This window comes from Bufo bufo, chromosome 2 (assembly GCF_905171765.1).
Source record: "Bufo bufo chromosome 2, aBufBuf1.1, whole genome shotgun sequence".
NCBI classification, from domain to species: Eukaryota; Metazoa; Chordata; class Amphibia; order Anura; family Bufonidae; genus Bufo; species Bufo bufo.
This window is the reverse complement of record NC_053390.1, coordinates 790,003,071-790,029,035: the sequence shown is the minus strand read 5'-3', so window position 1 is coordinate 790,029,035 and position 25,965 is coordinate 790,003,071. Positions and strand designations below refer to the sequence as shown.

The 25,965-nt window shown below is 45.6% G+C and overlaps 1 protein-coding gene across 1 annotated transcript in view; it reads left to right on the top strand.

Moving 5' to 3' along the window:
• The window catches only part of TACC3 (transforming acidic coiled-coil containing protein 3), a 50,948-nt gene extending 45,513 nt beyond the window's left edge, over positions 1-5,435 (top strand). Inside the window, exon 13 of the mRNA XM_040419955.1 lies at positions 5,274-5,435. Coding sequence (XP_040275889.1) covers positions 5,274-5,339 — 66 coding nt within the window. The 3' untranslated portion in view covers positions 5,340-5,435. The remainder of the gene's footprint in view (positions 1-5,273) is intronic.
• Positions 5,436-25,965: the final 20,530 nt, after the last annotated feature.

Genomic DNA, 25,965 nt, shown 5'->3' with positions numbered 1-25,965 from the left:
GTGGACGGCTGTATTGGTGGGCCCCTACGTCATCCTACACAAATAGCCAGGTCTTAACCAGCTTCCTGAATTCCAGGTAATCTGGTATAGTTCTAATATGTTCTGGGAGGGAGTTCCAGATCTTGGGGGCTAATACTGAGAAACGTCTGTCCCCCCTTGTCTTGAGGCGGGTTCTTGGCACCGACAAAAGGGAGTGAAAATCACCGCTCGTGCACAGCCCCATAGAAATGAATGGGTCATGATTCAGTGCGGGTGCAATGCGTTCACCTCACGCATCGCACCCGCGCGGAATACTCGCCCGTGTGAAAGGGCCCTTAGTGTCACACCTCCTAGGGAGCTGAGCTGTACCCAAGGTCTCCTGTGTCCCCTAAGGAAGAGAGAGAAAGATTTTACTGATAAGTTATACAAAAATCTTGTTTGTTTTTTGAGCGAGTACAATGCGTTTTGATGCGTTTTTCATGCGCATGATAAACAAAGTTTACAAACAACATCTCTTAGCAACCATCCGTGAAAAATGCATTGCATCTGCACTTCCAGATGCAATGCATTTTTCACTGAAGCCACATTCACTTCTATGCATGAAAAAGTAGAATATAGAACATTCTGTGTTTTTCACGCAACAAAGAACTAATGCGTGAAAAAAACCCACAGAGGTGACAGTTTGGTACGATTTTTGGGGCATGCGCTTTTTTGATCGCTTGGTGTTGCACTTTTTGTGATGTAAGTTCAGATAAATGTGTGTTTTTTTTTTTTTTCATGTGAAACCATTTTATTTTTTATACCCTTAGACCCATAAGGTCATACAAGACATTTGACTTTTTTATTTAAATATTTTTTTTTTTTCTACTACTGACGTAGTTACAGTGGAATTACACCGCACCCCACCCCCAGATAGGCTGTAGGAAGCGCTGTGAAGGTTAATAATGCTTGTGCCTTGCATTTCACCTCATCCCGTACATCTGGAACTGACGGTATCACAAAAAAACGTGTGTGAAAGCCCTCTCATCCTGACTACACCGAGTTTTTACACTGCGTCCTAATTGTCCATTTACAGTTTCCCTGCTCATAGAAACCCAGTTACATCAGACGCCAAGTGTTCTTTTGGACTCCAGTGGCATCTGGCAGGGTTTCCGTGTTTTTAAATTATAATTTTTTTTTTCTATTAAGCTGCATGGAATAACGCAGGAGAATCATCCAGCAAAAAATGTATATTTTCATTGTGTATTAATTTGGTGGAAATTAAGCCATAGTTCTGATGCATTTAGCTTGTTAAATCTCCCGCCGGTAGTGGCTGTCCATAAAATGGTGGCACAACCTGATTGGGAGAGGTGGGTACCCCAGAAGTTTCAAACGCTTCCATTCTTTTTAACCACCTCCGGACCGCCTAACGCAGGATCGCGTTCCGGAGGTGGCAGCGCTGCGCACAGTCACGCATATACGCGTCATCTCGCGAGACGCGAGACTTCCTGTGAACGCGCGCACACAGGCGCGCGCGCTCACAGGAACGGAAGGTAAGAGAGTTGATCTCCAGCCTGCCAGCGGCGATCGTTCGCTGGCAGGCTGGAGATGTGTTTTTTTTAACCCCTAACAGGTATATTAGACGCTGTTTTGATAACGGCGTCTAATATACCTGCTACCTGGTCCTCTGGTGGTCCCCTTTGTTTGGATCGACCACCAGAGGACACTGGTAGCTCAGTAAAGTAGCACCAAGCACCACTACACTACACCCCCCCCCCGTCACTTATTAACCCCTTATTAGCCCCTGATCACCCCTAATCACCCCTGATCACCCCATATAAACTCCCTGATCACCCCCCTGTCATTGATTACCCCCCTGTCATTGATCAACCCCCTGTAAAGCTCCATTCAGACGTCCGCATGATTTTTACGGATCCACTGATAGATGGATCGGATCCGCAAAACGCATCCGGACGTCTGAATGAAGCCTTACAGGGGCGTGATCAATGACTGTGGTGATCACCCCATATAGACTCCCTGATTACCCCCCTGTCATTGATTACCCCCCTGTCATTGATTACCCCCCTGTAAAGCTCCATTCAGATGTCCGCATGATTTTTACGGATGCACTGATAGATGGATCGGATCCGCAAAACGCATCCGGACGTCTGAATGAAGCCTTACAGGGGCATGATCAATGACTGTGGTGATCACCCCATATAGACTCCCTGATCACCCCCCTGTCATTGATCACCCCCCTGTCATTGATCACCCCCCTGTAAAGCTCCATTCAGATGTCCGCATGATTTTTACCGATGCACTGATAGATGGATCGGATCCGCAAAACGCATCCGGACGTCTGAATGAAGCCTTACAGGGGCGTGATCAATGACTGTGGTTATCACCCCATATAGACTCCCTGATTACCCCCCCTGTCATTGATTACCCCCCCTGTAAAGCTCCATTCAGATGTCCGCATGATTTTTACGGATGCACTGATAGATGGATCGGATCCGCAAAACTCATCCGGACGTCTGAATGAAGCCTTACAGGGGCGTGATCAATGACTGTGGTTATCACCCCATATAGACTCCCTGATCACCCCCCCTGTCATTGATCACCCCCCCTGTCATTGATCACCCCCCCTGTCATTGATCACCCCCCCTGTCATTGATCACCCCCCCTGTCATTGATCACCCCCCCTGTTTATTGATCACCCCTCTGTAAGGCTCCATTCAGATATTTTTTTGGCCCAAGTTAGCAGAATTTTTTTTTTTTTTCTTACAAAGTCTCATATTCCACTAACTTGTGTCAAAAAATAAAATCTCACATGAACTCACCATACCCCTCACGGAATCCAAATGCGTAAAATTTTTTAGACATTTATATTCCAGACTTCTTCTCACGCTTTAGGGCCCCTAGAATGCCAGGGCAGTATAAATACCCCACATGTGACCCCATTTCGGAAAGAAGACACCCCCAGGTATTCCGTGAGGGGCATATTGAGTCCATGAAAGATTGAATTTTTTGTCCCAAGTTAGCGGAACGGGAGACTTTGTGAGAAAAAAATTAAAAATATCAATTTCCGCTAACTTGTGCCAAAAAAAAAAAATTTATATGAACTTGCCATGCCCCTCATTGAATACCTTGGGGTGTCTTCTTTCCAAAATGGGGTCACATGTGGGGTATTTATACTGCCCTGGCATTCTAGGGGCCCCAAAGCGTGAGAAGAAGTCTGGTATCCAAATGTCTAAAAATGCCCTCCTAAAAGGAATTTGGGCACCTTTGCGCATCTAGGCTGCAAAAAAGTGTCACACATCTGGTATCGCCGTACTCAGGAGAAGTTGGGGAATGTGTTTTGGGGTGTCATTTTACATATACCCATGCTGGGTGAGAGAAATATCTTGGTCAAATGCCAACTTTGTATAAAAAAATGGGAAAAGTTGTCTTTTGCCAAGATATTTCTCTCACCCAGCATGGGTATATGTAAAATGACACACCAAAACACATTCCCCAACTTCTCCTGAATACGGAGATACCACATGTGTGACACTTTTTTGCAGCCTAGGTGGGCAAAGGGGCCCACATTCCAAAGAGCACCTTTCGGATTTCACAGGTCATTTACCTACTTACCACACATTTGGGCCCCTAGAATGCCAGGGCAGTATAACTACCCCACAAGTGACCCCATTTTGGAAAGAAGAGACCCCAAGGTATTCGCTGATGGGCATAGTGAGTTCATGGAAGTTTTTTATTTTTTGTCACAAGTTTGTGGAATATGAGACTTTGTATGAAAAAAAAAAAAAAATCATCATTTTCCACTAACTTGTGACAAAAAATAAAAAATTCTAGGAACTCTCCATGCCCCTCACGGAATACCTTGGGGTGTCTTCTTTCCAAAATGGGGTCACTTGTGGGGTAGTTATACTGCCCTGGTATTCTAGGGGCCCAAATGTGTGGTAAGGAGTTTGAAATCAAATTCTGTAAAAAATGACCTGTGAAATCCGAAAGGTGCGCTTTGGAATATGGGCCCCTTTGCCCACCTAGGCTGCAAAAAAGTGTCACACATCTGGTATCTCCGTACTCAGGAGAAGTTGAGGAATGTGTTTTGGGGTGTCTTTTTACATATACCCATGCTGGGTGAGATAAATATCTTGGTCAAATGACAACTTTGTATAAAAAAATGGGAAAAGCTGTCTTTTGCCAAGATATTTCTCTCACCCAGCATGGGTATATATAAAATGACACCCCAAAACACATTCCCCACCTTCTCCTGAGTACGGAGATACCAGATGTGTGACACTTTTTTGCAGCCTAGGTGGGCAAAGGGGCCCATATTCCAAAGAGCACCTTTCGGATTTCACAGGTCATTTTTTACAGAATTTGATTTCAAACTCCTTACCACACATTTGGGCCCCTAGAATGCCAGGGCAGTATAACTACCCCACAAGTGACCCCATTTTGGAAAGAAGAGACCCCAAGGTATTCGCTGATGGGCATAGTGAGTTCATAGAACTTTTTATTTTTTGTCACAAGTTAGTGGAATATGAGACTTTGTAAGAAAAAAAAAAAAAAATCATCATTTTCCGCTAACTTGTGACAAAAAATAAAAAGTTCTATGAACTCACTATGCCCATCAGCGAATACCTTAGGGTGTGTACTTTCAGAAATGGGGTCATTTGTGGGGTGTTTGTACTGTCTGGGCATTGTAGAACCTCAGGAAACATGACAGGTGCTCAGAAAGTCAGAGCTGCTTCAAAAAGCGGAAATTCACATTTTTGTACCATAGTTTGTAAACGCTATAACTTTTACCCAAACCATTTTTTTTTTTACCCAAACATTTTTTTTTTTATCAAAGACATGTAGAACTATAAATTTAGAGCAAAATTTCTATATGGATGTCGTTTTTTTTGCAAAATTTTACAACTGAAAGTGAAAAATGTCATTTTTTTGCAAAAAAATCGTTAAATTTCGATTAATAACAAAAAAAGTAAAAATGTCAGCAGCAATGAAATACCACCAAATGAAAGCTCTATTAGTGAGAAGAAAAGGAGGTAAAATTAATTTGGGTGGTAAGTTGCATGACCGAGCAATAAACGGTGAAAGTAGTGTAGGTCAGAAGTGTAAAAAGTGGCCTGGTCTTTCAGGGTGTTTAAGCACTGGGGGCTGAGGTGGTTAATGGCATGTGACTGCAGGTATGGTCACTCCCAGAGGCTGTTCTATAGAAGACTGAGTAATGGAGATCCAAACAATCAGTCTATTAACCCATTATCCGAAGTCTATTTATTTTAATTTTTATTTTTTATTTTTTTCAGACAAAAGAAAACGACGAATTGACGAAAATCTGTGATGACTTGATTTTAAAGATGGAGAAGATCTGATCTGCTGCCATAGCACTTTGTATATTTTTAGATGTATCACTGTTTGTCTCTTTATATGTTTTGTATGGACTAATAAATAGAACATTAATTTAACTTTATTAAGGTCTGTCTCTCAGTATTGTCTAAGCCAGGGGGAACAACCCTTTTTTGGTCTGGGGGCCGCATTGTCACATCGCTCTGTTTCAAGGGGCCGCAAATAAAAAATAAAAAATGTTGATCGGCGCTCATTTGCCTATTACACAAGCCAGTGCAAAGTGACTGGGGAGGAGTGATCGCTGCCACAGTCGTGCTGCAGATAATCGGACACCTTTCATCCTGATAAAATATGCAAGTCAGCCAACAAACGAGCAATTCCTTGTTTATCGACTGATTAGCTGTACAATTATACTGGCCAGATATAAGATATGAGCGCTCCTATGAACACTTGTTCCCAGTAATTGTCCCAAATATCGTGCTGCAGCATGGCCCCTGAAACCGAAGAGTTATACTTACCTGCTCCCCGCCTCCCCAGTTCTTCGAACTGCCCCAGCTGTTTACACCTGGCAGTGCATGGACATGGTCATACACCACTCCAGCCAATGACTGGCTTGGGCGGTGATGTGGCCACAAGCAGCGTGTCACTGCTGAAGCCAGTCATTGACTGGAGCCAGGGTCGTAGCTATAGCGGGTGCAGAGGTAGCAGTCGCTACCGGGCCCAGGAGCCTGAGGGGGCCCAAAGACACGAGCATTATAGAAAGTGCATAGTGGTCAATTTTCACCTGGCTGGAGGGAAGGGGTTAGGTTAAGAATTTGGCATGAGGGGGGTGCCCTTTCAATGTTTGCCTCAGGCAGCACGAAGGCTATGTGCTCCCCTGCCCCTTGCCAACAAGCACTGAGGGACGGGGGCCCAAGCTGAACTCTTGCACCAGGGCCCATGAGCTTTTAGCTACGCCCCTGACTGGAGCCATGCAAGTGACCATGGCCATGCACTGTCAGGTGTAAACAGAGCAGGAACCGGAAGAGGGGGGCAGCGCAGAGGACCGGAGTGGAGCAGGTATATCTTCTTTCAGAGGCCATGCTGCAGGAACTTGTTAAAAAAATCATTTTTTGCCAGAAAAGTGGCGACATTTCTTCCATCCTGCCTTACTATTTATAAATCGGCGTTTTCCTTCACTGCAGAGGACGGAGCTCACTGGTTATTACCATCTCCTGCCAATCCAGTTATAGGCGCCTGAAGTAACCAGTAAGCACATTTCCTTGCTAGTGGGGAAGGCGCCTATTGGTTAACTCTTGAATGACCAGGCTCGAAAAGGCCTTAATCACCAGACACCTTTTTTTTTTTTTTTTTTGTGATTTAGCGCGCGTGGTTTAAATGGTTGTAACTATCTTATTTGTTGGACTACCAAAATAATTTTTGCAACAACTTTTATTTGTGGGAAACTACAAAACCTTTTTAACCACCTCCCGACCGCCTAACGCACGGATGCGTCCGGAAGGTGGTTGATTCATTCCTCCTGGACGCATCCGTGCGTCATCTCGCGAGACGCGAGATTTCCTGTGAACGCGCGCACACAGGCGGAAGTAGCACTAACCACCACTACACCCCCCCCCCCTGTCACTTATTAACCCCTTATTCACCCCATATAGACTCCCTGATCACCCCCCTGTCATTGGTCACCCCCCTGTCATTGATAACCCCCCTGTAAAGCTCCATTCAGAGGTCCGTATGAATTTTACGGATCCACTGATAGATGGATCGGACCCGCAAAACACTTACGGACGTCTGAATGGAGCCTTACAGGGGAGTGATCAATGACTGTGGTGATCACCCCACATAGACTCCCTGATCACCCCCCTGTCATTGATCACCCCCCTGTAAGGCTGCATTCAGACGTCCGCATGAATTTTACGGATCCACTGATAGATGGATCGAATCCGCAAAACACTTACGGACGTCTGAATGGAGCCTTACAGGGGACTGATCAATGACAGGGGGGTGATCACCCCATATAGACTCCCTGATCACCCTCCTGTCATTGATCACCCCCCTGTCATTGATCACCCCCCTGTAAGGCTCCATTCAGACATTTTTTTGGCCCAAGTTAGCGGAATTTTTTTTTTTTCTTACAAAGTCTCATATTCCACTAACTTGTGTCAAAAAATAAAATCTCACATGAACTCACCATACCCCTCACGGAATCCAAATGCGTAAAATTTTTTAGACATTTATATTCCAGACTTCTTCTCACGCTTTAGGGCCCCTAGAATGCCAGGGCAGTATAAATACCCCACATGTGACCCCATTTCGGAAAGAAGACACCCCAAGGTATTCCGTGAGGGGCATATTGAGTCCATGAAAGATTGAAATTTTTGCCCCAAGTTAGCGGAAAGGGAGACTTTGTGAGAAAAAAAATATCAATTTCCTCTAACTTGTGCCAAAAAAAAAAAAATTCTATGAACTCGCCATGCCCCTCATTGAATACCTTGGGGTGTCTTCTTTCCAAAATGGGGTCACATGTGGGGTATTTATACTGCCCTAGCATTTTAGGGGCCCCAAAGCGTGAGAAGAAGTCTGGTATCCAAATGTCTAAAAATGCCCTCCTAAAAGGAATTTGGGCACCTTTGCGCATCTAGGCTGCAAAAAAGTGTCACACATCTGGTATTGCCGTATTCAGGAGAAGTTGGGGAATGTGTTTTGGGGTGTCATTTTACATATACCCATGCTGGGTGAGAGAAATATCTTGGTCAAATGCCAACTTTGTATAAAAAAAATGGGAAAAGTTGTCTCTTGCCAAGATATTTCTCTCACCCAGCATGGGTATATGTAAAATGACACCCCAAAACACATTCCCCAACTTCTCCTGAATACGGAGATACCACATGTGTGACACTTTTTTGCAGCCTAGGTGGGCAAAGGGGCCCACATTCCAAAGAGCACCTTTAGGATTTCACAGGTCATTTACCTACTTACCACACATTAGGGCCCCTGGAAAATGCCAGGGCAGTATAACTACCCCACAAGTGACCCCATTTTGGAAAGAAGACACCCCAAGGTATTCCGTGAGGGGCATGGCGAGTTCCTAGAATTTTTTATTTTTTGTCAAGTTAGTGGAAAATGATGAGTTTTTTTTTTTTCTTACAAAGTCTCATATTCCACTAACTTGTGACAAAAAATAAAAACTTCAATGAACTCACTAAGCCCATCAGCGAATACCTTGGGGTGTCTTCTTTCCAAAATGGGGTCACTTGTGGGGTAGTTATACTGCCCTGGCATTCTAGGGGCCCAAATGTGTGGTAAGGAGTTTGAAATCAAATTTTGTAAAAAATGACCAGTGAAATCCGAAAGGTGCTCTTTGGAATATGGGCCCCTTTGCCCACTTAGGCTGCAAAAAAGTGTTACACATATGGTATCTCCGTACTCAGGAGAAGTTGGGGAATGTGTTTTGGGGTGTCATTTTACATATACCCATGCTGGGTGAGAGAAATATCTTGGCAAAAGACAACTTTTCCCTTTTTTTATACTGTTGGGGACACTGTCACTTTTTTGAATTTTGCACTTTTCCCCCTGTCACGACAGCACCACCAGAGAGAGATGGACTCCTCCCCCAGGGACAGGAAACCTAGAGCACAAAAGGAAGCACTTCCTTCCCCTTCATCAGTGGTTTCCTGTCCCTAGGAAGCCTGGAGTAGGCTCATAGCCTGGTTGGGCTGTGTGTAAGATCTGGCTGGGGGACCTGGGAAGTTAGAAATCCCTGTAGTTCAGGGTAGCTAGGTCCTCCGTATGGCTCCCGGTGTGGAGCCAGTTTGTTCACCCCCGGCTGCAGGTCCTTTGACTTGCACCCACCTCCTGCTTCCTCCGCTCGCCACCGCAGCCCGCTCGTAGTTCGGGTGGGGCTGTGGCAGTTTTTGTTGGAAACTTACCGCTTCAGCTAAGGCTGGTGGTGTGAAGGACGGGTCCGGTGCTCCGGCGTGGTTGCGCTGGGAGCGCCGATGGCTGCGGCCATGTTGGAGGCGGGACTAAAAAATCACATGTGGCTGTGGAGGAGGAGGGATGATGCGGCGCTCACTGATGACGCCTACTGTCCCGGCTCAGAGCGGCAGATTTAAAAGGAGTTCCTTTGACTGCAGTTCTGCCTCCATTAAAGTGAACTGAACAGCCAGCGTCGGTGATTCAGCTTCCAGGAGGGGGTATTTGCCCAGAAGATGAGTGTCTCCAGTGAGGATACGGGCTCCAGGAGGGCTCGTTCAGAATCTTCTTCCAAGGTCCCATTTACGTTACCGTGGGGCAAGGTGGTGAGTGTATGCGTTTTGGTTTGTGAATAATTTTTTCCCTGACCCTTGGTATGGTTACTGTTTTTTTTTAGGATGAGGGTCCCAGGAAATCTAAAAAGGTTAAGAATAAGGAATGTGCCGTGTGCAAAGTCAGTCTTGCGGCTGACTATAATAAACCTAATTGTGTCAGCTGCACTAATAAGGTTATTGCGCAAGAAACACTGTCATTACTACTGCAGATGCAGGACATGGTCAAGAACCAGATAGAAGCCTCCCTAAGAGGAGTTTTGCCAGCGCTTGCGTCGCCTTCACCTCAGCCGGCAGTTGCCCCTTCTGTCCCAGTGCTATCTGATGTTGAGGAAGAGGGTTTAATTATGGCCCATTCGGACTCGGGTATAGTCTACGGCCTGTCCAATCTTTACTTTGATGTATGTTTTTGTGTATATGATATTGCTCCAGCTATTTCTTACATTTATGCAGGAGAAGAGTCGGAAAGGTCTGAATATATGTCAGGCAGACCGTTGTTTCATTGTGAAGATACGGAGCAGTTGGTCAAGGCAGTGAGATCAGCTATGGGTCTGGAGAAGGCTAGAGAGCAGAAATCTATCCAGGACATTGTTTGAGGGTCTTGAAGTAAAGAAAAGGAAAGTTTTCTCTTCACCGAACTGTGTCCCAACTTATTAAACGGGAATGGGATAACCCGGATAAGAAATTGTTTATTCCAAGGGCCATAAAGAGAAAATACCCCTTTGATGACGCAGAGACCAGTTCCTGGGATCATCCGCCTAAAATTGATGTGGCTATTGCGAAAGTTTCTAGAAAGGGTTCTCTACCTTTTGAAGATTTGGGGTCGCTTAGGGAGCCCATGGATAAAAAGGCGGAGGGTTCCTTAAGAGAGCCTGGGAGTCCACAGGGGCAGCTCTTAAACCAAGCATAGCAGGTACCTCAGTGGATAGGTCCATGATATTGTGGATTGACCAGCTCTCAGCAGATATCCAAAATGAAGTTCCTAAGGAGCAACTGCTTGCCTCTCTTCCCGCTATTAGGCAAGCAGCCGCCTTCTTGGCGGACTCTTCTTCAGATACCCTGAGGCTGTCCGCTAGGGCTGGGGCCTTGACTAATTCGGCTAGGCGGGCTCTATGGGTAAAGAACTGGTCGGGGGATCTCGGCTCCAAAAATAAATTGTGCCATACCATGTGAGGGCGAGTTGCTTTTTGGTTCGGTCCTCACAGATTTATTAGAAAAGGCGGGAGATAAGAAGAAAGGGTTCCTTCTTCCTTGCCCATTTACGAGAGTAAACGGGCAAGTCAGCAGATTTTACTCCCTATCTCCGGTGGACAGACCTCTAGCAGTGGAAGCTTTATCTAAAAAATGGGATTGGGACCTAGTGTACGCTATTCCCCCGATGGCGCTGGTCCCCAGAGTCATCAAAAAGATAAAGGAAAAAAGAGCAAGGGTCATCCTGGTGGCTCCCTTTTGGCCTCGGAGGGCTTAGTTCTCCTGTCTAAGCCATGTCACTGGGGGATCCCTGGGTCCTTCCGGAGCTTCCCAACTTACTCTTACAGGGCCCAGTATGTCATCCAGAGGTGCTCAATCTCCATTTGACAGCTTGGCTTTTGAAAGGTTAACCTTAAAATCTAAGGGATTGTCGGATGCCGTCATCTCCACGTTACAAGCCAGCAGGAAAGACGTTACACATAAGATTTATGTCAGAATCTGGAGAAAATTTCTGTCCACGATTGACCTTGCTACCTTTGACCCAGGAAAACCCAGCTTGGCGGATTTTAGATTTTCTGCAGAAAGGTCTGGAAAAGGTGTTGAGATTGGCCACTCTCAAAGTTCAGGTTTCGGCCTTGGGAGCTTTGTTTGGCCAGAAGACTGCGGATTATCCCTGGATCATCAGATTCCTTAAGTCAGTCAAGAGATTGCAGTTATCCGTACCGATCGCCATCTTGGGACCTTTCAGTGGTTCTTCAGTCCTTATGTGTAGGTCCCTTTGAGCCCTTAACTGATCCTCTCAGACTGCTAGTTCAGAAGACCGCCCTCTTGGTCGCAGTAACATTGGTTCGTAGGGGAGTTAGCAGCCTCATCTGTCAGAGAGCCCTATACTCTGATCCTAGAAGACAGAATAATCTTTAAGCCGGATCCAGCATTTCTGCCCAAGGTGGTCTCTGCTTTTCATATGTCCCAGGAGGTGGTACTGCCCTCCTTTTGTGCTAATCCCTCTTCCGAAGGAGAAAGGCGTTTTCATATGTTGGATGTACGTAGATGTGTTCTGGAATACACAGATAGGACTAAGAACTTCAGGAAGTCTGATAGACTCTTTATTCAGGTGGCAGGGCCAAATAAAGGGGACAAAGTAAGAGGAGACACCATCTCTAGATGGATCAGGCAGGGAATTTCTACGGCTTATGTCTCTGCAGGTTTGTCTCCTCCGGATAATCTAAAGGCCCATTCCACTCGGGCGGTGGCAGCTTCCTAGGCGGAAAGGAGAGGGGCCTCCATCAACCAGATTTGCAGGACGGCTACCTGGTCGTCTCCACACACTTTTTTTACGTCACTATAGACTGGACGTGTGTTCCTTTTCTTCCTTAACTTTTGGCCGTAAAGTGCTTCAGTCGGTGGTCCCACCCTAAATTTCTTCTCTGGTATTCTCTCTGGTGGTGCTGTCGTGACAGGGCGAAAGCCGGTAATTACTCACCGGTAATTCTGTTTCCTCATGGTCACGACAGCACCACGGGACTTCCCACCCTTTTATTTTGTTTGTGCACAAGTGGTACACAAGTGGAAAGATTAAAGGACCTTAACATGTATAGCTTCGAAGAAAGACGAGACAGAGGGGATATGATAGAAACTTTTAAATACATAAAGGGAATCAACAAGGTAAAAGAGGAAAGAATATTTAAAAGAAGAAAAACTGCTACAAGAGGACACAGTTTTAAATTAGAGGGGCAAAGGTTTAAAAGTAATATCAGGAAGTATTACTTTACTGAGAGAGTAGTGGATGCATGGAATAGCCTTCCTGCCGAAGTGGTAGCTGCAAATACAGTGGAGGAGTTTAAGCATGCATGGGATAGGCATAAGGCCATCCTTCATATAAGATAGGGCCAGGGGCTATCCATAGTACTCAGTATATTGGGCAGACTAGATGGGCCAAATGGTTCTTTTCTGCCGACACATTCTATGTTTCTATGTGTTCACGCGGTGTGGTAAAAAAATAAAAAAAAGTTTGTTAGCCGATTCTTGGTTGTTTAAGTTGTATGCATTTTTTAAGATGTTAACTAACTGGAAGGCTTCCTTAGATCTCTGTAATTCACTGATGAAGGGGAAGGAAGTGCTTCTTTTTGTGCTTTAGGTTTCCTGTCCCTGGGGGAGGAGTCCATCTCTCTCTGATGGTGCTGTCGTGACCATGAGGAAACACAATTACTAGTGAGTAATTACCGGCTTTTCCTTTTTTATTTTTTACCTCTATTTGAATTTTATTAATATTTTATTGTATTTTTTTTTTTATAATTTATTTATTTTTTCTATAATTTTTTAAAATATATTTTTGCCCAAGGGGTCATAAAGACTGTTGTGGGACAGAACACTTTTTTTTATTAAGCACTTTTTTTTTTTTTTTATTCAATTTTTTTGTGCCACATATTTTATTTCTTTTTTCTAATAGCTTAATAGCCGGGGACCCTTTCCACTCCTGCTACAGTGCAGGAGCAAAACCTGTGATCAATCTGCTGTGCGGCGCTCTATGCAGAAACAGGATCAGCTGTGTTTCTGCCCAGCAGGGCGGGGGCCGAAAACCATGGCTCTGGGGGCCGCAGGTTGTGCACCCCTGGTCTAAGCAAAGAGGCAGTGCTTGGGTTTGACTGAGGTTGGCCCTAAGTTAATGGGGGCAGAGTGCTTGCATCATGAATAAATGGCCAATGTAAAACCGCCATTAAAGCACAGCACTCATTGACGCAGGGTTTCTGCTGCAGTTTTTCAATGTGAGTGCTCTGGACCTGTTCAGTTTGGCCCCCAGCAAGCGGGCACCCAACGTGGTATTCATCGGCGTCCTTGTGGACAATTTGCTAAGGAGGAACATGTCCTTTTCTTGATGCACTTGTAGCTATGAGCAGCATGGATCTATGTAAGGAATAGTTGGACACCACCTGAATCAATAAATAGATGTGATGCATCAGAGCCACACCAAACATACAAGAGAATAGAAAAAACAAAGTGTAGCAGCACAACGGAAAAAGGGTAAATACCGTTCCTTAATGTGGTGGATCCAGCCGTGTTGGGAGTCAGTCCAGAGCTCCCCCAAAGGTACAGTAGATACACTTGTGAAGAAACCGCAGCACTCTTGTCTTATATATTCAAAGGTTTATTCACCAATACAAACACAATGTGACGTTTCGACCTGTGTGGTCTTTTTCAAGGTCGAAACGTTGCATTGTGTTTGTTTTGGTGGATAAACCTTTAAATATTGAAAACATACAAAAGAAGCATAAAGAGTGCGCACAGCTAGAAATCTATAAAAATATAAGCTTTATTGCATGATCACCATATACAAACAGGAGCAGGACATTAAAAATGATGTAAAACACACTAATGGAGTGCCCTGTTGAGCACACTCCAGTCCCAATACACCCCCCCTCCCCCAACAATAAATCAATAAAGGGTGAGCATATACACATCACTTACAAACAATAAATGAACTATAAGGTGTGAATTGAGAATATAACGGCTCAAAATCCCAAGGAATCAAAGCAAAAACAGACAGCGAAATAAATGATTCAAATACAATGCGCTTGCGCGTTAAAGTAACACCAAATTTGGCACATAGGTACGTCAGGTGTCTGAGAAGGTTTTCATAAAGGTCTCTCTTTTCTAGGATGTACAGTTCTTGAGATTCCCAAAAATTGTATTTACTAATAGAAAGTTGCATGTCTTTCAGTCTTCACCTCACATTATATAGATATATATATACTTTAACACCAGGTTTCTATAACAATTCGGCCATTTTTCTGCATTGTTATAGGTCAGTGTTGGCCTACGTGGGGCGCTGTGGAGTTCAGTTATGCAGGGCACTTAATAAAATAGTGTGTAACTGCTGGTGTATAGAGGGCTACTAGCAATCTCCCCGACCCCTTCATTGTATTTATCTTTGTGTGTCACGGTGCTCCTACCTGGGTATGGCTGGACCCCAGGCTCAGTACTCTGCTGTACTGACAGGCTGGCTATATAACAGCTTCTTCTGTATGTTGCACTTCACTTTGTAGTCTGACTCTAGGTTATGCCAAGGAACTTTCCTCCTGGCTCCTGAGGCTTCAAGCTTTGGCCTCCATGGCCAGCAGAGCTTAAGGTGCTCTGGCTGGCGTGGGCACGTCTAGCAGAGACATGCCCCTGCACACCCTTCCCCTAGCTGGGGGTAGACTAGACTGACTAGAACTTCTGCCCCACCCTTCCTGCTGAAAAATTGGGCTAGCCCACTTCTGCGCAGAGGGGGGTTAGAATGGAATGGAAAGCTCCATTCTACCGAAGTACAGCTCTGCCATATTTGCTGCCACCTGCTGGTGAACCAGGTAAATTACATTTAATAAAACGGTTACATAGAAATATTATCATTGCACCATATAAAGGACCTGGATAGAAATACACAGATGACATTCAGGTTAGCCCATTAGAGATAGTAGCAGGGTGAAGAAGTGGTAACACCACTCTGGGGTGTTACACTTTCATTGTAGAAGCGTTCATCTCTGCATATTCAACTGTATCGCTGTTCTCAGGACAGTGATACAGTTGAATGCTGCGACGGAGCGATGTCTCCCTGCCCTACCGTTCTCTCTAATAGGATTTAGGCTATTAGAGGCTGTGTAATCATCATCGCGCTGCCTGAGTCGGGCTGCCTAGAGCTCAGGGCACAGACTAGAAGAGGTCTGTGTCCTGCACCACATTTCTGACAGCAGAATGGAGGTAAGTATTTGAGCTTATTATTTTTATTTGACAGCATGCTGTTGGGCCGCAATGGGAGAGGGTTATTTTGTAACTGGGGGAAGCACTATAGGGACATTGGGGGCTCTAAAAAGGGCCATTTTTGTGCTAGAAGACTTTATTAGGGGTCCACTATGGGGACATTCGTTCTACTGGGGGCACTAAAAGGGGGTAATTTTTTGTACTGGCACATGTTATAAGGAGCATGTTTTGTACTGGCCCATATCAAGGGGTATTTTTTGTACTGGCACACATTGTAAGGAGGTATTTTTGTACAAGCGCACATTTTAGGGGGAATTATTACTACTGGGTCATTATTGTTGGCTTTATTAATACTGGGGGACTACGAGGAACATGATTACTAGTATAGGTGCAATGAGCAGGAACGGGGTACGCTGACACCACTTATGCAGTGGATCAGGATATGGGTAGATAATAGTTTGTAGTTTGTTTGTGACGCCAATTGCAGCGTGCGCAGGGTACTATCACAGGACCCTTCCAAGGTGTTATAACGTACGGCCCAGGTTAGGAATGCCAGAGTGGTGTAATTGCCTAGGTCTCTGTAGGATAGTAATAGTGGTGTCAACTGTGTCTCCTACCTGGGTATTGCTGGACTCATGGGTCCTGGCTCACTCGCAATAAATTTGTGTAGTGATAGGAGTAATTGAGGAATTTGGCAGCAGAAATTATGTCCAGACCTTTAGATGAAGTTCAAACTTTTCTTTACTGAAGATAACTTGTATCCAAGCAGTATACAGATTTGGTCTCTGGTCCCAGCAGGTTTTAGCAATGATTAGCAGGAATAAATGCTTCTGCTTGATATGTGCGGAGCTTGCAGGATAGGACGTCTGCTTGGTAGCTCTATAATTGTGGCAGGAATTAATCTTCTGCACCTTTCTGTACTTCTGCTGTATGGGGACAGACTAGCTGAGGAGGATATGACTTCTCCTAGGTCTCTGGACTTACTCTCAGACGGTTTCTCAGGGAATGCTTTCATCCTGGAACTCTAGAGGTTGTCTGCTTTCTTCTCATCCAGCTGAGCTGCAGGTCTCAGCCTGGGAATATGATCAATGTCTCAGCCGAGACAAGATCCTGGCTTTCTTCCCTATACAGGGGGATCTCCTACACACATACCCTACCCCTAGCAGGGGGTGGGCTACACTGACTCTACTTCCTTCTTCTTCCATACTGCAGGATGTGGGAACAGTCCACACCTCCACAGAGGGGGAGCTAAGCTGGAATAATCCATTCCAGCCTAGATAAACCAAACTGTAACTAGTTCCTTACCAATGCACTGTTGCCACCTGCTGGTAAACCTGGAAATTGACAAAACAATTGTATTTAACATGGTTTTACATGCACATTTGTGAAGACATGAGCAAAATCCTATCTGATGACAATGTAAAGGCTCTTAACAGATAGTAGCAGGGTATAGGTGTGTAGTAACACAACTCTGGGGTGTTACATAGGTTCCCCTGTTTTATTGCTTCTTCAGCTTGTTGCCATCAGGGAGGAGACTAAGGAGTCTTCGGGCTAGCACTTACAGATTAAGGCCCCTTTCACACGAGGGAGTTTTTCAAGTGGGTGAAGTGAATGCATAGCACCCGCACCGAATCTGCACCGCAAAACACTACGGCGTCTGAATGAGACCTTATTGTGAGCCAAAACCAGTAGTGAAGCCTACTCAGAGCAGAAGTAATGATTTGATTTTGACCTTCACCCGGTTTTACCTCACAATAAGGCCTCATGCACACGGCCGTGTGCACCACACATCACGGATGCGGACTCATTCACTTGAATGGGTCCGCAATTCCGGAGATGCGGAACGGAGTCACGGAACGGAACACTGCAAGCACTATGGAATGCTTCCGTGGTGTTTCTTTCCGTTGTTCTGCACCACAAATAAATGACATGTCATTTTTTTTTGCGGTGCGGACAGACCACGGACCCATTTAAGTTGAATGGGTCCGGCCCGCTGCACGGATGTTGCCCATGCATTGGGGACCGCAACTGCAGTCCCCAATGCACGGAACGGCCGCACAACGGTGGTGTGCATGAGGCCTAACGGATCAAAATAACTAAAGTGCGAAATTTTTCATGCGATTTGGTGGTTATTTTTTTATTTTCCATGTCACTATCTATGTTAAAATATAAACAAAATCCTGCACTGGCCTAATACCAGGCACTGCTTGTCTGTACAGGTAATTTTTCAGCAGTCATCTCATCACTGCAGGCTGGATTACAATGACAAAGATCACCTCTGTATAGATAACACAGTAGGTAATATCACAGCTTAAAATCCAGCCATTAATTTTGATGTGCTATTGTCAGGATAGGCCATCAGTATCTGATCCCTGGGGTGTCCGACAACCTGGACCCCCCTCCCAATCAGCTGTTTGAAGAAGAGCCGCCTTTTCGTCTCACAGCTGTTCGGCGGGGGTGCTGGGTGTCGGGTACCCACCAATCCGATATTGATGACCTCCTGACGATAGCTCATTAGTATTAACGGCTGGACAACCCCTTTAACTATACCCCTAAAACTTTCGATGACGTTCCCTTTAACAGCTTTAGATTATTTACAGCAGCCACATGGGCCATATAGAAGAGAGAGTTCTGGTCAGGTGCAAAATCACTGGCGGGCTAAAAGTTCCAACAAGCCAGCTGTCAGAAGCCGGGCAAGGGGGTGACTGTGACATTGGCTTCTTACGCTCAAACATTTCCTTGACAGACACCTGACTGTGGGCTGATGAGCAGGAACTGCTGAAGGTGAGAGGCGGAGTGGCCGATGGTTGAGAGGGGGCAAGGAGGACAGCAGTGGTTGACGTGGCTGAAGATGCTGGACCAGGAGGAGGATGGTGGCTTTGAGTTTGTGTGCTGCTTGTACTCGTCATCATGTGTTGATCCCATAGGCGTTTGTAATGTGAGATCATGTGCTTTCGCAAAGCAGTTGTACCTAGGTGGGTGTTGGATTTCCCACGACTCAGTTTCTTTTGGCACAGGTTGCAAATGGCATCACTGTTATCAGAGGCAGAAACACACAGCCACACTGCTGAGCTTTGCAATGACAGCATTCTGGTGGTGGCAACAGCATGCGTTGATTGGCATGCTGTCTGACTGTGCCACTAGCTCCTTGCGACGACCTCCCCCTGCTTCCAACTCGTCTCCTCCTCCTCTGTCTCCCCATCTGAACTTTCCCCCTGTTCTTCTTCTCTTCGAGCGGGCACCCACGTGACATCCACGGACACATCGTCATCATCAGCCACTTCACTTGTATCTGACAACTCAGCAAAGGAAGCAGCAGCGGGTACAACATCATCATCACACCGTACGTCCATGTGTGTAATGCTGCCTGACTGAGACATATCCCTGTTATCTACATCCTCTGGCAATAATGGTTGCGCATCACTTATTTCTTCAAACTGATGTGTAAATAACTCCTCTGACAGATCAAGTGAAGCAGCTGTGGTGCTAGAGTTGGTGGTGGCGGCGGGCGGGCGAGTGGTAACTTGAGAGGTGCCCGAAGCTGAGCTGGAGGAGGATGGTGCGTCAAGGTTCCGAGCGGAAGCTGTAGAAGATTGGGTGTCCTGTGTTAGCCAGTCAACTATGTCCTCAGAACTTTTCGAGTTCAGGGTACGTGGCCTCTGAACACTGGGCATTATTCTAGGGCCAAAGGAAATCACAGCACCACGACAGCCCCTGCGGGGTGGCCTGCCTGTCAATTTTTTCCTGATTAGTTGTACTATGCGTGCAAACTACTGTGACACCGACCAGATGAGAGTGGTGCAACTGGGCACTGGCAGTAGTGGGCACAGTACACGCTGTAGGCCTGACACACGCGCTTGCAGGCAACTGCAATTATATTACAGTGAAAAAATTGTTGTTTTTATTTAAAAAAACAAGCTACTCTGACACCAGATATGAGTGGTGCAACTGGGCACGTCTGGCAGTAGTGGGCACAGTACAGTCGTGGCCAAATGTTTTGAGAATTACATAAATATTGGAAATTGGAAAAGTTGCTGCTTAAGTTTTTATAATAGAAATTTGCATATACTCCAGAATGTTATGAAGAGTGATCAGATGAATTGCATAGTCCTTCTTTGCCATGAAAATTAACTTAATCCCAAAAAAAACTTTCCACTGCATTTCATTGCTGTCAATAAAGGACCTGCTGAGATCATTTCAGTAATCGTCTTGTTAACTCAGGTGAGAATTTTGACGAGCACAAGGCTGGAGATCATTATGTCAGGCTGATTGGGTTAAAATGGCAGACTTGACATGTTAAAAGGAGGGTGATGCTTGAAATCATTGTTCTTCCATTGTTAACCATGGTGACCTGTAAAGAAACGAGTGCAGCCATCATTGCGTTGCATAAAAATGGCTTCACAGGCAAGGATATTGTGGCTACCAAGATTGCACCTCAATCAACAATTTATAGGATCATCAAGAACTTCAAGGAAAGAGGTTCAATTCTTGTTAAGAAGGCTTCAGGGCGTCCAAGAAAGTCCAGCAAGCGCCAGGATTGTCTCCTAAAGAGGATTCTGCTGCGGGATCGGAGTGCCACCAGTGCAGAGCTTGCTCAGGAATGGCAGCAGGCAGGTGTGAGCGCATCTGCTCGCACAGTGAGGCGAAGACTTTTGGAAGATGGCCTGGTGTCAAGAAGGGCAGCAAAGAAGCCACTTCTCTCCAAAAAAAACATCAGGGACAGATTGATCTTCTGCAGAAAGTATGGTGAATGGACTGCTGAGGACTGGGGCAAAGTCATATTCTCCGATGAAGCTTCTTTCTGATTGTTTGGGGCATCTGGAAAAAGGCTTGTCCGGAGAAGAAAAGGTGAGCGCTACCATCAGTCCTGTGTCATGCCAACAGTAAAGCATCCTGAGACCATTCATGTGTGGGGTTTCTTCTCATCCAAGGGAGTGGGCTCACTCACAATTTTGCCCAAAAACACAGCCATGAATAAAGAATGGTACCAAAACACCCTCCGACAGAAACTTCTTCCAACAATCCAACAACAGTTTTGTGAAGAACAATGCATTTTCCAGCACGATGGAGCACTGTGCCATAAGGAAAAAGTGATAACTAAGTGGCTCGGGGACCAAAACGTTGACATTTTGGGTCCATGGCCTGGAAACGCCCCAGATCTTAATCCCATTGAGAACTTGTGGTCAAGCCTCAAGAGGCGGGTGGACAAACAAAAACCCACTAATTCTGACAAACTCCAAGAAGTGATTATGAAAGAATGGGTTGCTATCAGTCAGGAATTGGCCCAGAAGTTGATTGAGAGCATGCCCAGTCGAATTGCAGAGGTCCTGAAAAAGAAGGGCCAACACTGCAAATACTGACTCTTTGCATAAATGTCATGTAATTGTCGATAAAAGCCTTTGAAACGTATGAAGTGCGTGTAATTATATTTCACTACATCACAGAAACAACTGAAACAAAGATCTAAAAGCAGTTTAGCAGCAAACTTTGTGAAAACGAATATTTGTCATTCTCAAAACTTTTGGCCACGACTGTACACGCTGTAGGCCTGACACACGCTTGCAGGCAACTGCAATTATATTAGTGAAAAAAGTGTTGTTTTTATTTAAATGCAAGCTACTGTGACACCAGATATGAGTGGTGCAACTGGGCATGTCTGGCAGTAGTGGGCACAGTACACGCTTGCAGGCAACTGCAATTATATTACAGTAAAAAAAATTTTTTTAAATGCAAGCTACTGTGACACCAGATATGAGTGGTGACACTGGGCACTGGCAGTAGTGGGCACAGGATACGCTGTGGGCCTGACGCACACGCTGGCAGGCAACTGCAATTGGATTACAGAGAAACAAAAAAAAAAAAAAGCAGACTGATGTACTAGCCCTTAAATGGGCTTTTTGGGGTGCTGTCAGGACGCTGTCCTTACAGCAGATCAGATGAGTCTTTCAGGACTGGAGTGGACACTGGATACACTAGCCTAGCTATCGATTTTCCTATTAAATCAGCAGCAGCTGCACTGTCCCTCCTCTCACTAACATTGCAGCTTCTGAATGAATCAAAGATGGATGCTGTCCTTGCTTTTTGCTAGGAGGTGGGAGGGTCTGGGAGGGAGGGTATGCTGCTGACTGTGAGATACAGGGTCAAAGTTTGCTCAATGATGACAAATAGGGGGCGGACCGAACATCGCATATGTTCGCCCGCCGCGGCGAACGCGAACAAGCGATGTTCACCAGATTATAGTTCGGGACATCTCTAGTCTGTGGCAGGCACTGATATATTGTGCTGCTATGTCCACAGTGTTCTCTTCCTCTCCCAGCAGGATGGGTAGCTTCTCTTCCTCCTCCATGGAGCTGAAGTCTGGGAGTAGATCAGAGTTTCCTAAAGTGGATGTCCCTCACGGCTGAGTATTTGGGACAGTATATCAGGAAGTGGGCCTCATCCTTCACCGCCTCCAGGTGGCACTGCTGGCACAGTCTGCTTTCTCTAGGCATGTATCTCTGTCGATGCCGTCTGGATTCTATGGCCAGGCTGTGGGCGCTCAGTCTGTAGCGGCTAAGGATTTTCTGGTCTCTGGGGTTCCCTAGTTTCTCCAGATATGGGGCCAGTTTGTAGTCTTTCTGCAGGCTCTGGTACACCGTCAGCTTCTGGGATGCTCTCACCTTCTTCCTCCATTCACTGACGTATTCCTCTTGTCTCTTGTTTACGGTGTTCATGATACCGGCTTTTGTGAGGTGGTGTGGCGTTATTATCTGGTCGGGCTGGGTTTCAGTAAGTTCATTTTGGGGCTTTGCCTTGCCTGGGATCCCTTGGTGTAGCAAAGCTTTATGGTGATGGGAGCCTTCACTACTACCATGTAGATTTCTCCAGAATGATAGTCCCTCTTCTGGATTGATAAGTGTAGAGGGAATCTGCCCAGCTCCCCTTGACAGGCACTATTAGAGGTGCTCCGATGGACCTGGAGGAGATGCTTACAGAATTCCAGGTGGAATATTTGTTGGGCTGGAATCCCATCTTGACCAGTCAGGGTACGTGTAAGGGCCCCAGACTTCACAGCCATACAGGAGGATTGGTGCAATGATTTTAAGCCAGACCCTTACGGGTTTTTTGAGGTGGCACAGTTGTCTTCTGATGTTGTAGAAGGTCTACTTTGTCCTGCTTTGTCTTTCAGCTCCTCAATGGCTGATTTGAAGCTTGCAGTTTGGTCAATTATCAGGCCCAGGTAGGTGTACCTGTTGGTGGCTGTAAGAGGGCGGTTGTGTAGCGTGAAGGTAGGGGGCCTGGCTAACTTTATTTTCCTTCTCTGGAACACCCCAGTGTTGGTCTTTTTTAAATTGATGGGAAGGGCCCATGTGGTGCTGAATTTCTCCAGAATGACCAGCTGGTCTTGGAGACCTTTCTCAGTTGGTGATAGTAGGAGAAGGTCATCTGCATACAGGAGAAATTTCACCTCAGTGTCATGGAGGATGAGACCTGGTGTTGAGGAGGACTCCAGAGCCGCTGCCAGCTCGTTGATGTAAATGTTAGAGAGTTCTCCGCTTTTATTTGATATCTATATTGAGCCCTTGGCCGCTAGAGTTAGACAGGACCCTAGGATTCTGGGGTTTGGGGTACTAGGAATCGAAGACCGAATTTCTCTTTAAGCAGACTATATTCTATTTTATGTTCAACAGACACAATCTACTTTGTTGAACATCATTCAAACGATACATCAATTTGGAGAGGTCTCAGGTCTGGATGTAAACTGGGAAAAAACTACCCTCATGCCTTTGGATCATATCCTTAGATAACGTTTTACTCCCAAACGATGCCCCTATGAACACTCTGAAAATGTCAGACTCTTTTGAATATTTAGCTATTATAATCTCTCCTAGGGTGGAAGATTTCATCTCGCTTAACTTGATTCCATTGATAAATAAGCTAAGGTCAAAAATAACAACATGGCTCCGGTTATCTCTATCGAAAGCTGATAAAGTATCTCTAAGATGGTGATTCTCCCCCAGTTACTGTAGGTCTTCAAGAATTCTCCAGTTTGGATTGGGGATAAATTTTTTAAATTAATAGAATTATTTGGGACTATGGGGGCGGAAACGCGCAAGACTTAACCCCTTAGTGACCACCCATACGCCTTTTTACGGCGGTCACTAAGGGGCCTTAGGCGGCCCAGTCTAAGCACTGCACGGCTCACCCGTGCAGCGGGGAGCGCGGACCCGGCTCTCGCAGGAGTGCCGATCCGGGCTGTTTAACCCTTTACATGCCGGGCGCAATGGCGCCCGCTGCATGTAAAGTGGTGACAGAGAAAGCGGACTCCCTCTGTCTCCCATCAGCACCCCGAAAATGCGATCGCGGGGTGCTGATGTGTTGGGAAGCTTACCTTGCTTCCGATCAGGGCCCCGAGCCTGTCTTCAGTTATCACCAGCAGGATGTGCCTCTCTGGCGCAGCCTGCTGGTCAATGTTTGAATAGCATTGCTATTGAAATGTGCTATCCTGGATAAGCTGCACTACCTGAGCCACTTGTGTGGGTTGTAGACTCCGTCTCATGCTACCACTAGAGTGAAAGCACCGCCAGCATTCAAAAGTGACCAAAACATCAGCCAGGAAGCATAGGAACTGAGAAGTGGTCTGTAGTCACCACCTGCAGAACCACTCCTTTATTGGGGGTGTCTTGCTAATTGTCTATAATTTCCACCTGTTGTCTATCCCATTTGCACAACAGCATGTGAAATGGATTGTCACTCAGTGTTGCTTCCTAAGTGGACAGTTTGATTTCACAGAAGTGTGATTGACTTGGAGTTACATTGTGTTGTTTAAGTGTTCCCTTTATTTTTTTGAGCAGTGTAGTTTCCCCAGATTACTGCTGACACATACCCCTCGGTAGTTGGCCAGGTCATAACTGTCCCCACTCTTGTGTATTGGGGTTATGACACCTTGGTTCCAGGCTTGGGGAAAGTAGCCAGCGCTTAGCACAATGTTGTACAGTTTTGCTATGGCTGCCTGCATTGCTGGTGGGCTGTACTTAATCATTTCGGGTGGGATGCTATCTGTGCCATTGGCTTTCTTACCTCTTATGGTTGATATTCTCTCTGATATTTCCTGCAGTGTTATGGGCGAGTCTAGCGGGTTTTGGAAATCTTTAAGTTTCTCTTTCATGCTTTTCAGTTTTGACCTCATTTGTTCTTAGTCTGGGTTACGTTCTTCTTTTGGGATGTCTCTGTAGAGGTCTCTGAAATACTGGAGCCAGTTGTTGCCGTTCTGAATATGGAGGTTGTTTTTCTTCTCATTTGTGCCCAGGTGGTTCCATAGTTCCCAGAAGGAGTTATCTTGGAGGGCATCTTGAAGCTGTGTAAGTTTGGTTGAGGTATATTCTTGCTTTTTCCTTCTGAGGAGGGTTTTGTATTGCCTCTGCTTTGTGTCGTAGACTTCCCGCAGGTTGGTGTTGTTGGGATCTCTATGCTTTTTATTTGAGGCCGATCTCAAGGTTTTCCGTACAGCTCTGCACTCCTCATCAAACCAAGTGTTGGGGTTATCTTCTTTTTGCTTCAGATGGCTATACTTTTTCAGGTCAGCCATTTCTGCCATTGTGTAAAATATATTAAGATCTCTTACAGCTTGAATGACTCTTTCTGGGTTTATCTCAAACACCTTGTTGTTGAAGTAGTAGAGCATCCCTTGGATTTCTGGTTTACTGTGCACCTCTTTATATTTCTCAGCCGATGTCTTGGACCACTTATAAGATGGAGGTAGTGTGAAGAGCCCGGCCTGCTGAGGTATTTGTCCTGGTGGTTTGTTTGTGGACTTAACATATAGGGATGTTGGTTGTGATCAGACAAGTGCGATTGTAGGCTGACTATGAAGGTCCCAATGTTTGCGGGGTCCATGTCTGTGATGGCATAGTACACTACACTGCTATCCACATGGGAGTTTAGTGTACTCCTTCCTAAAGAGTCTCCCTTGTTGAGACCGTTGAGGATGTGGAGTCCTAGGCTTTGGCGAAGATTTAACAATTTTTTGCCACTTTTATTTACCGTGCTGTCGTAACTGTTCCTGTCTGTATGTACTCGGCTGTCGCTGTAGGTCTGTGCTCCATATATATATATATATATATATATATATATATATATATTTCCATCTGTGGTCAGGTAGTCTTTCCCTGCCTGTTCTGGCATTGAGGTCTCCCATGATAAGGACTTTGCCCAGGGTTTGATAGTGGGCGGCTTTCCTTTGCAGGACCTTAAAGCATTCTGGGTTGTAGTAAAGGTACTCAGAAGGTGGTATGTAGGCCGCACGGAGGTATATGTGTAACACCCCAGAGTTGTGTTACTACACGCCTCTACCCCACTACTGCCCTTTAAGAACTTTTATATTGTCATCTGATGTAACTTACATTATGTCTTCACAAATGTGCATCTAAAACTATGTTAA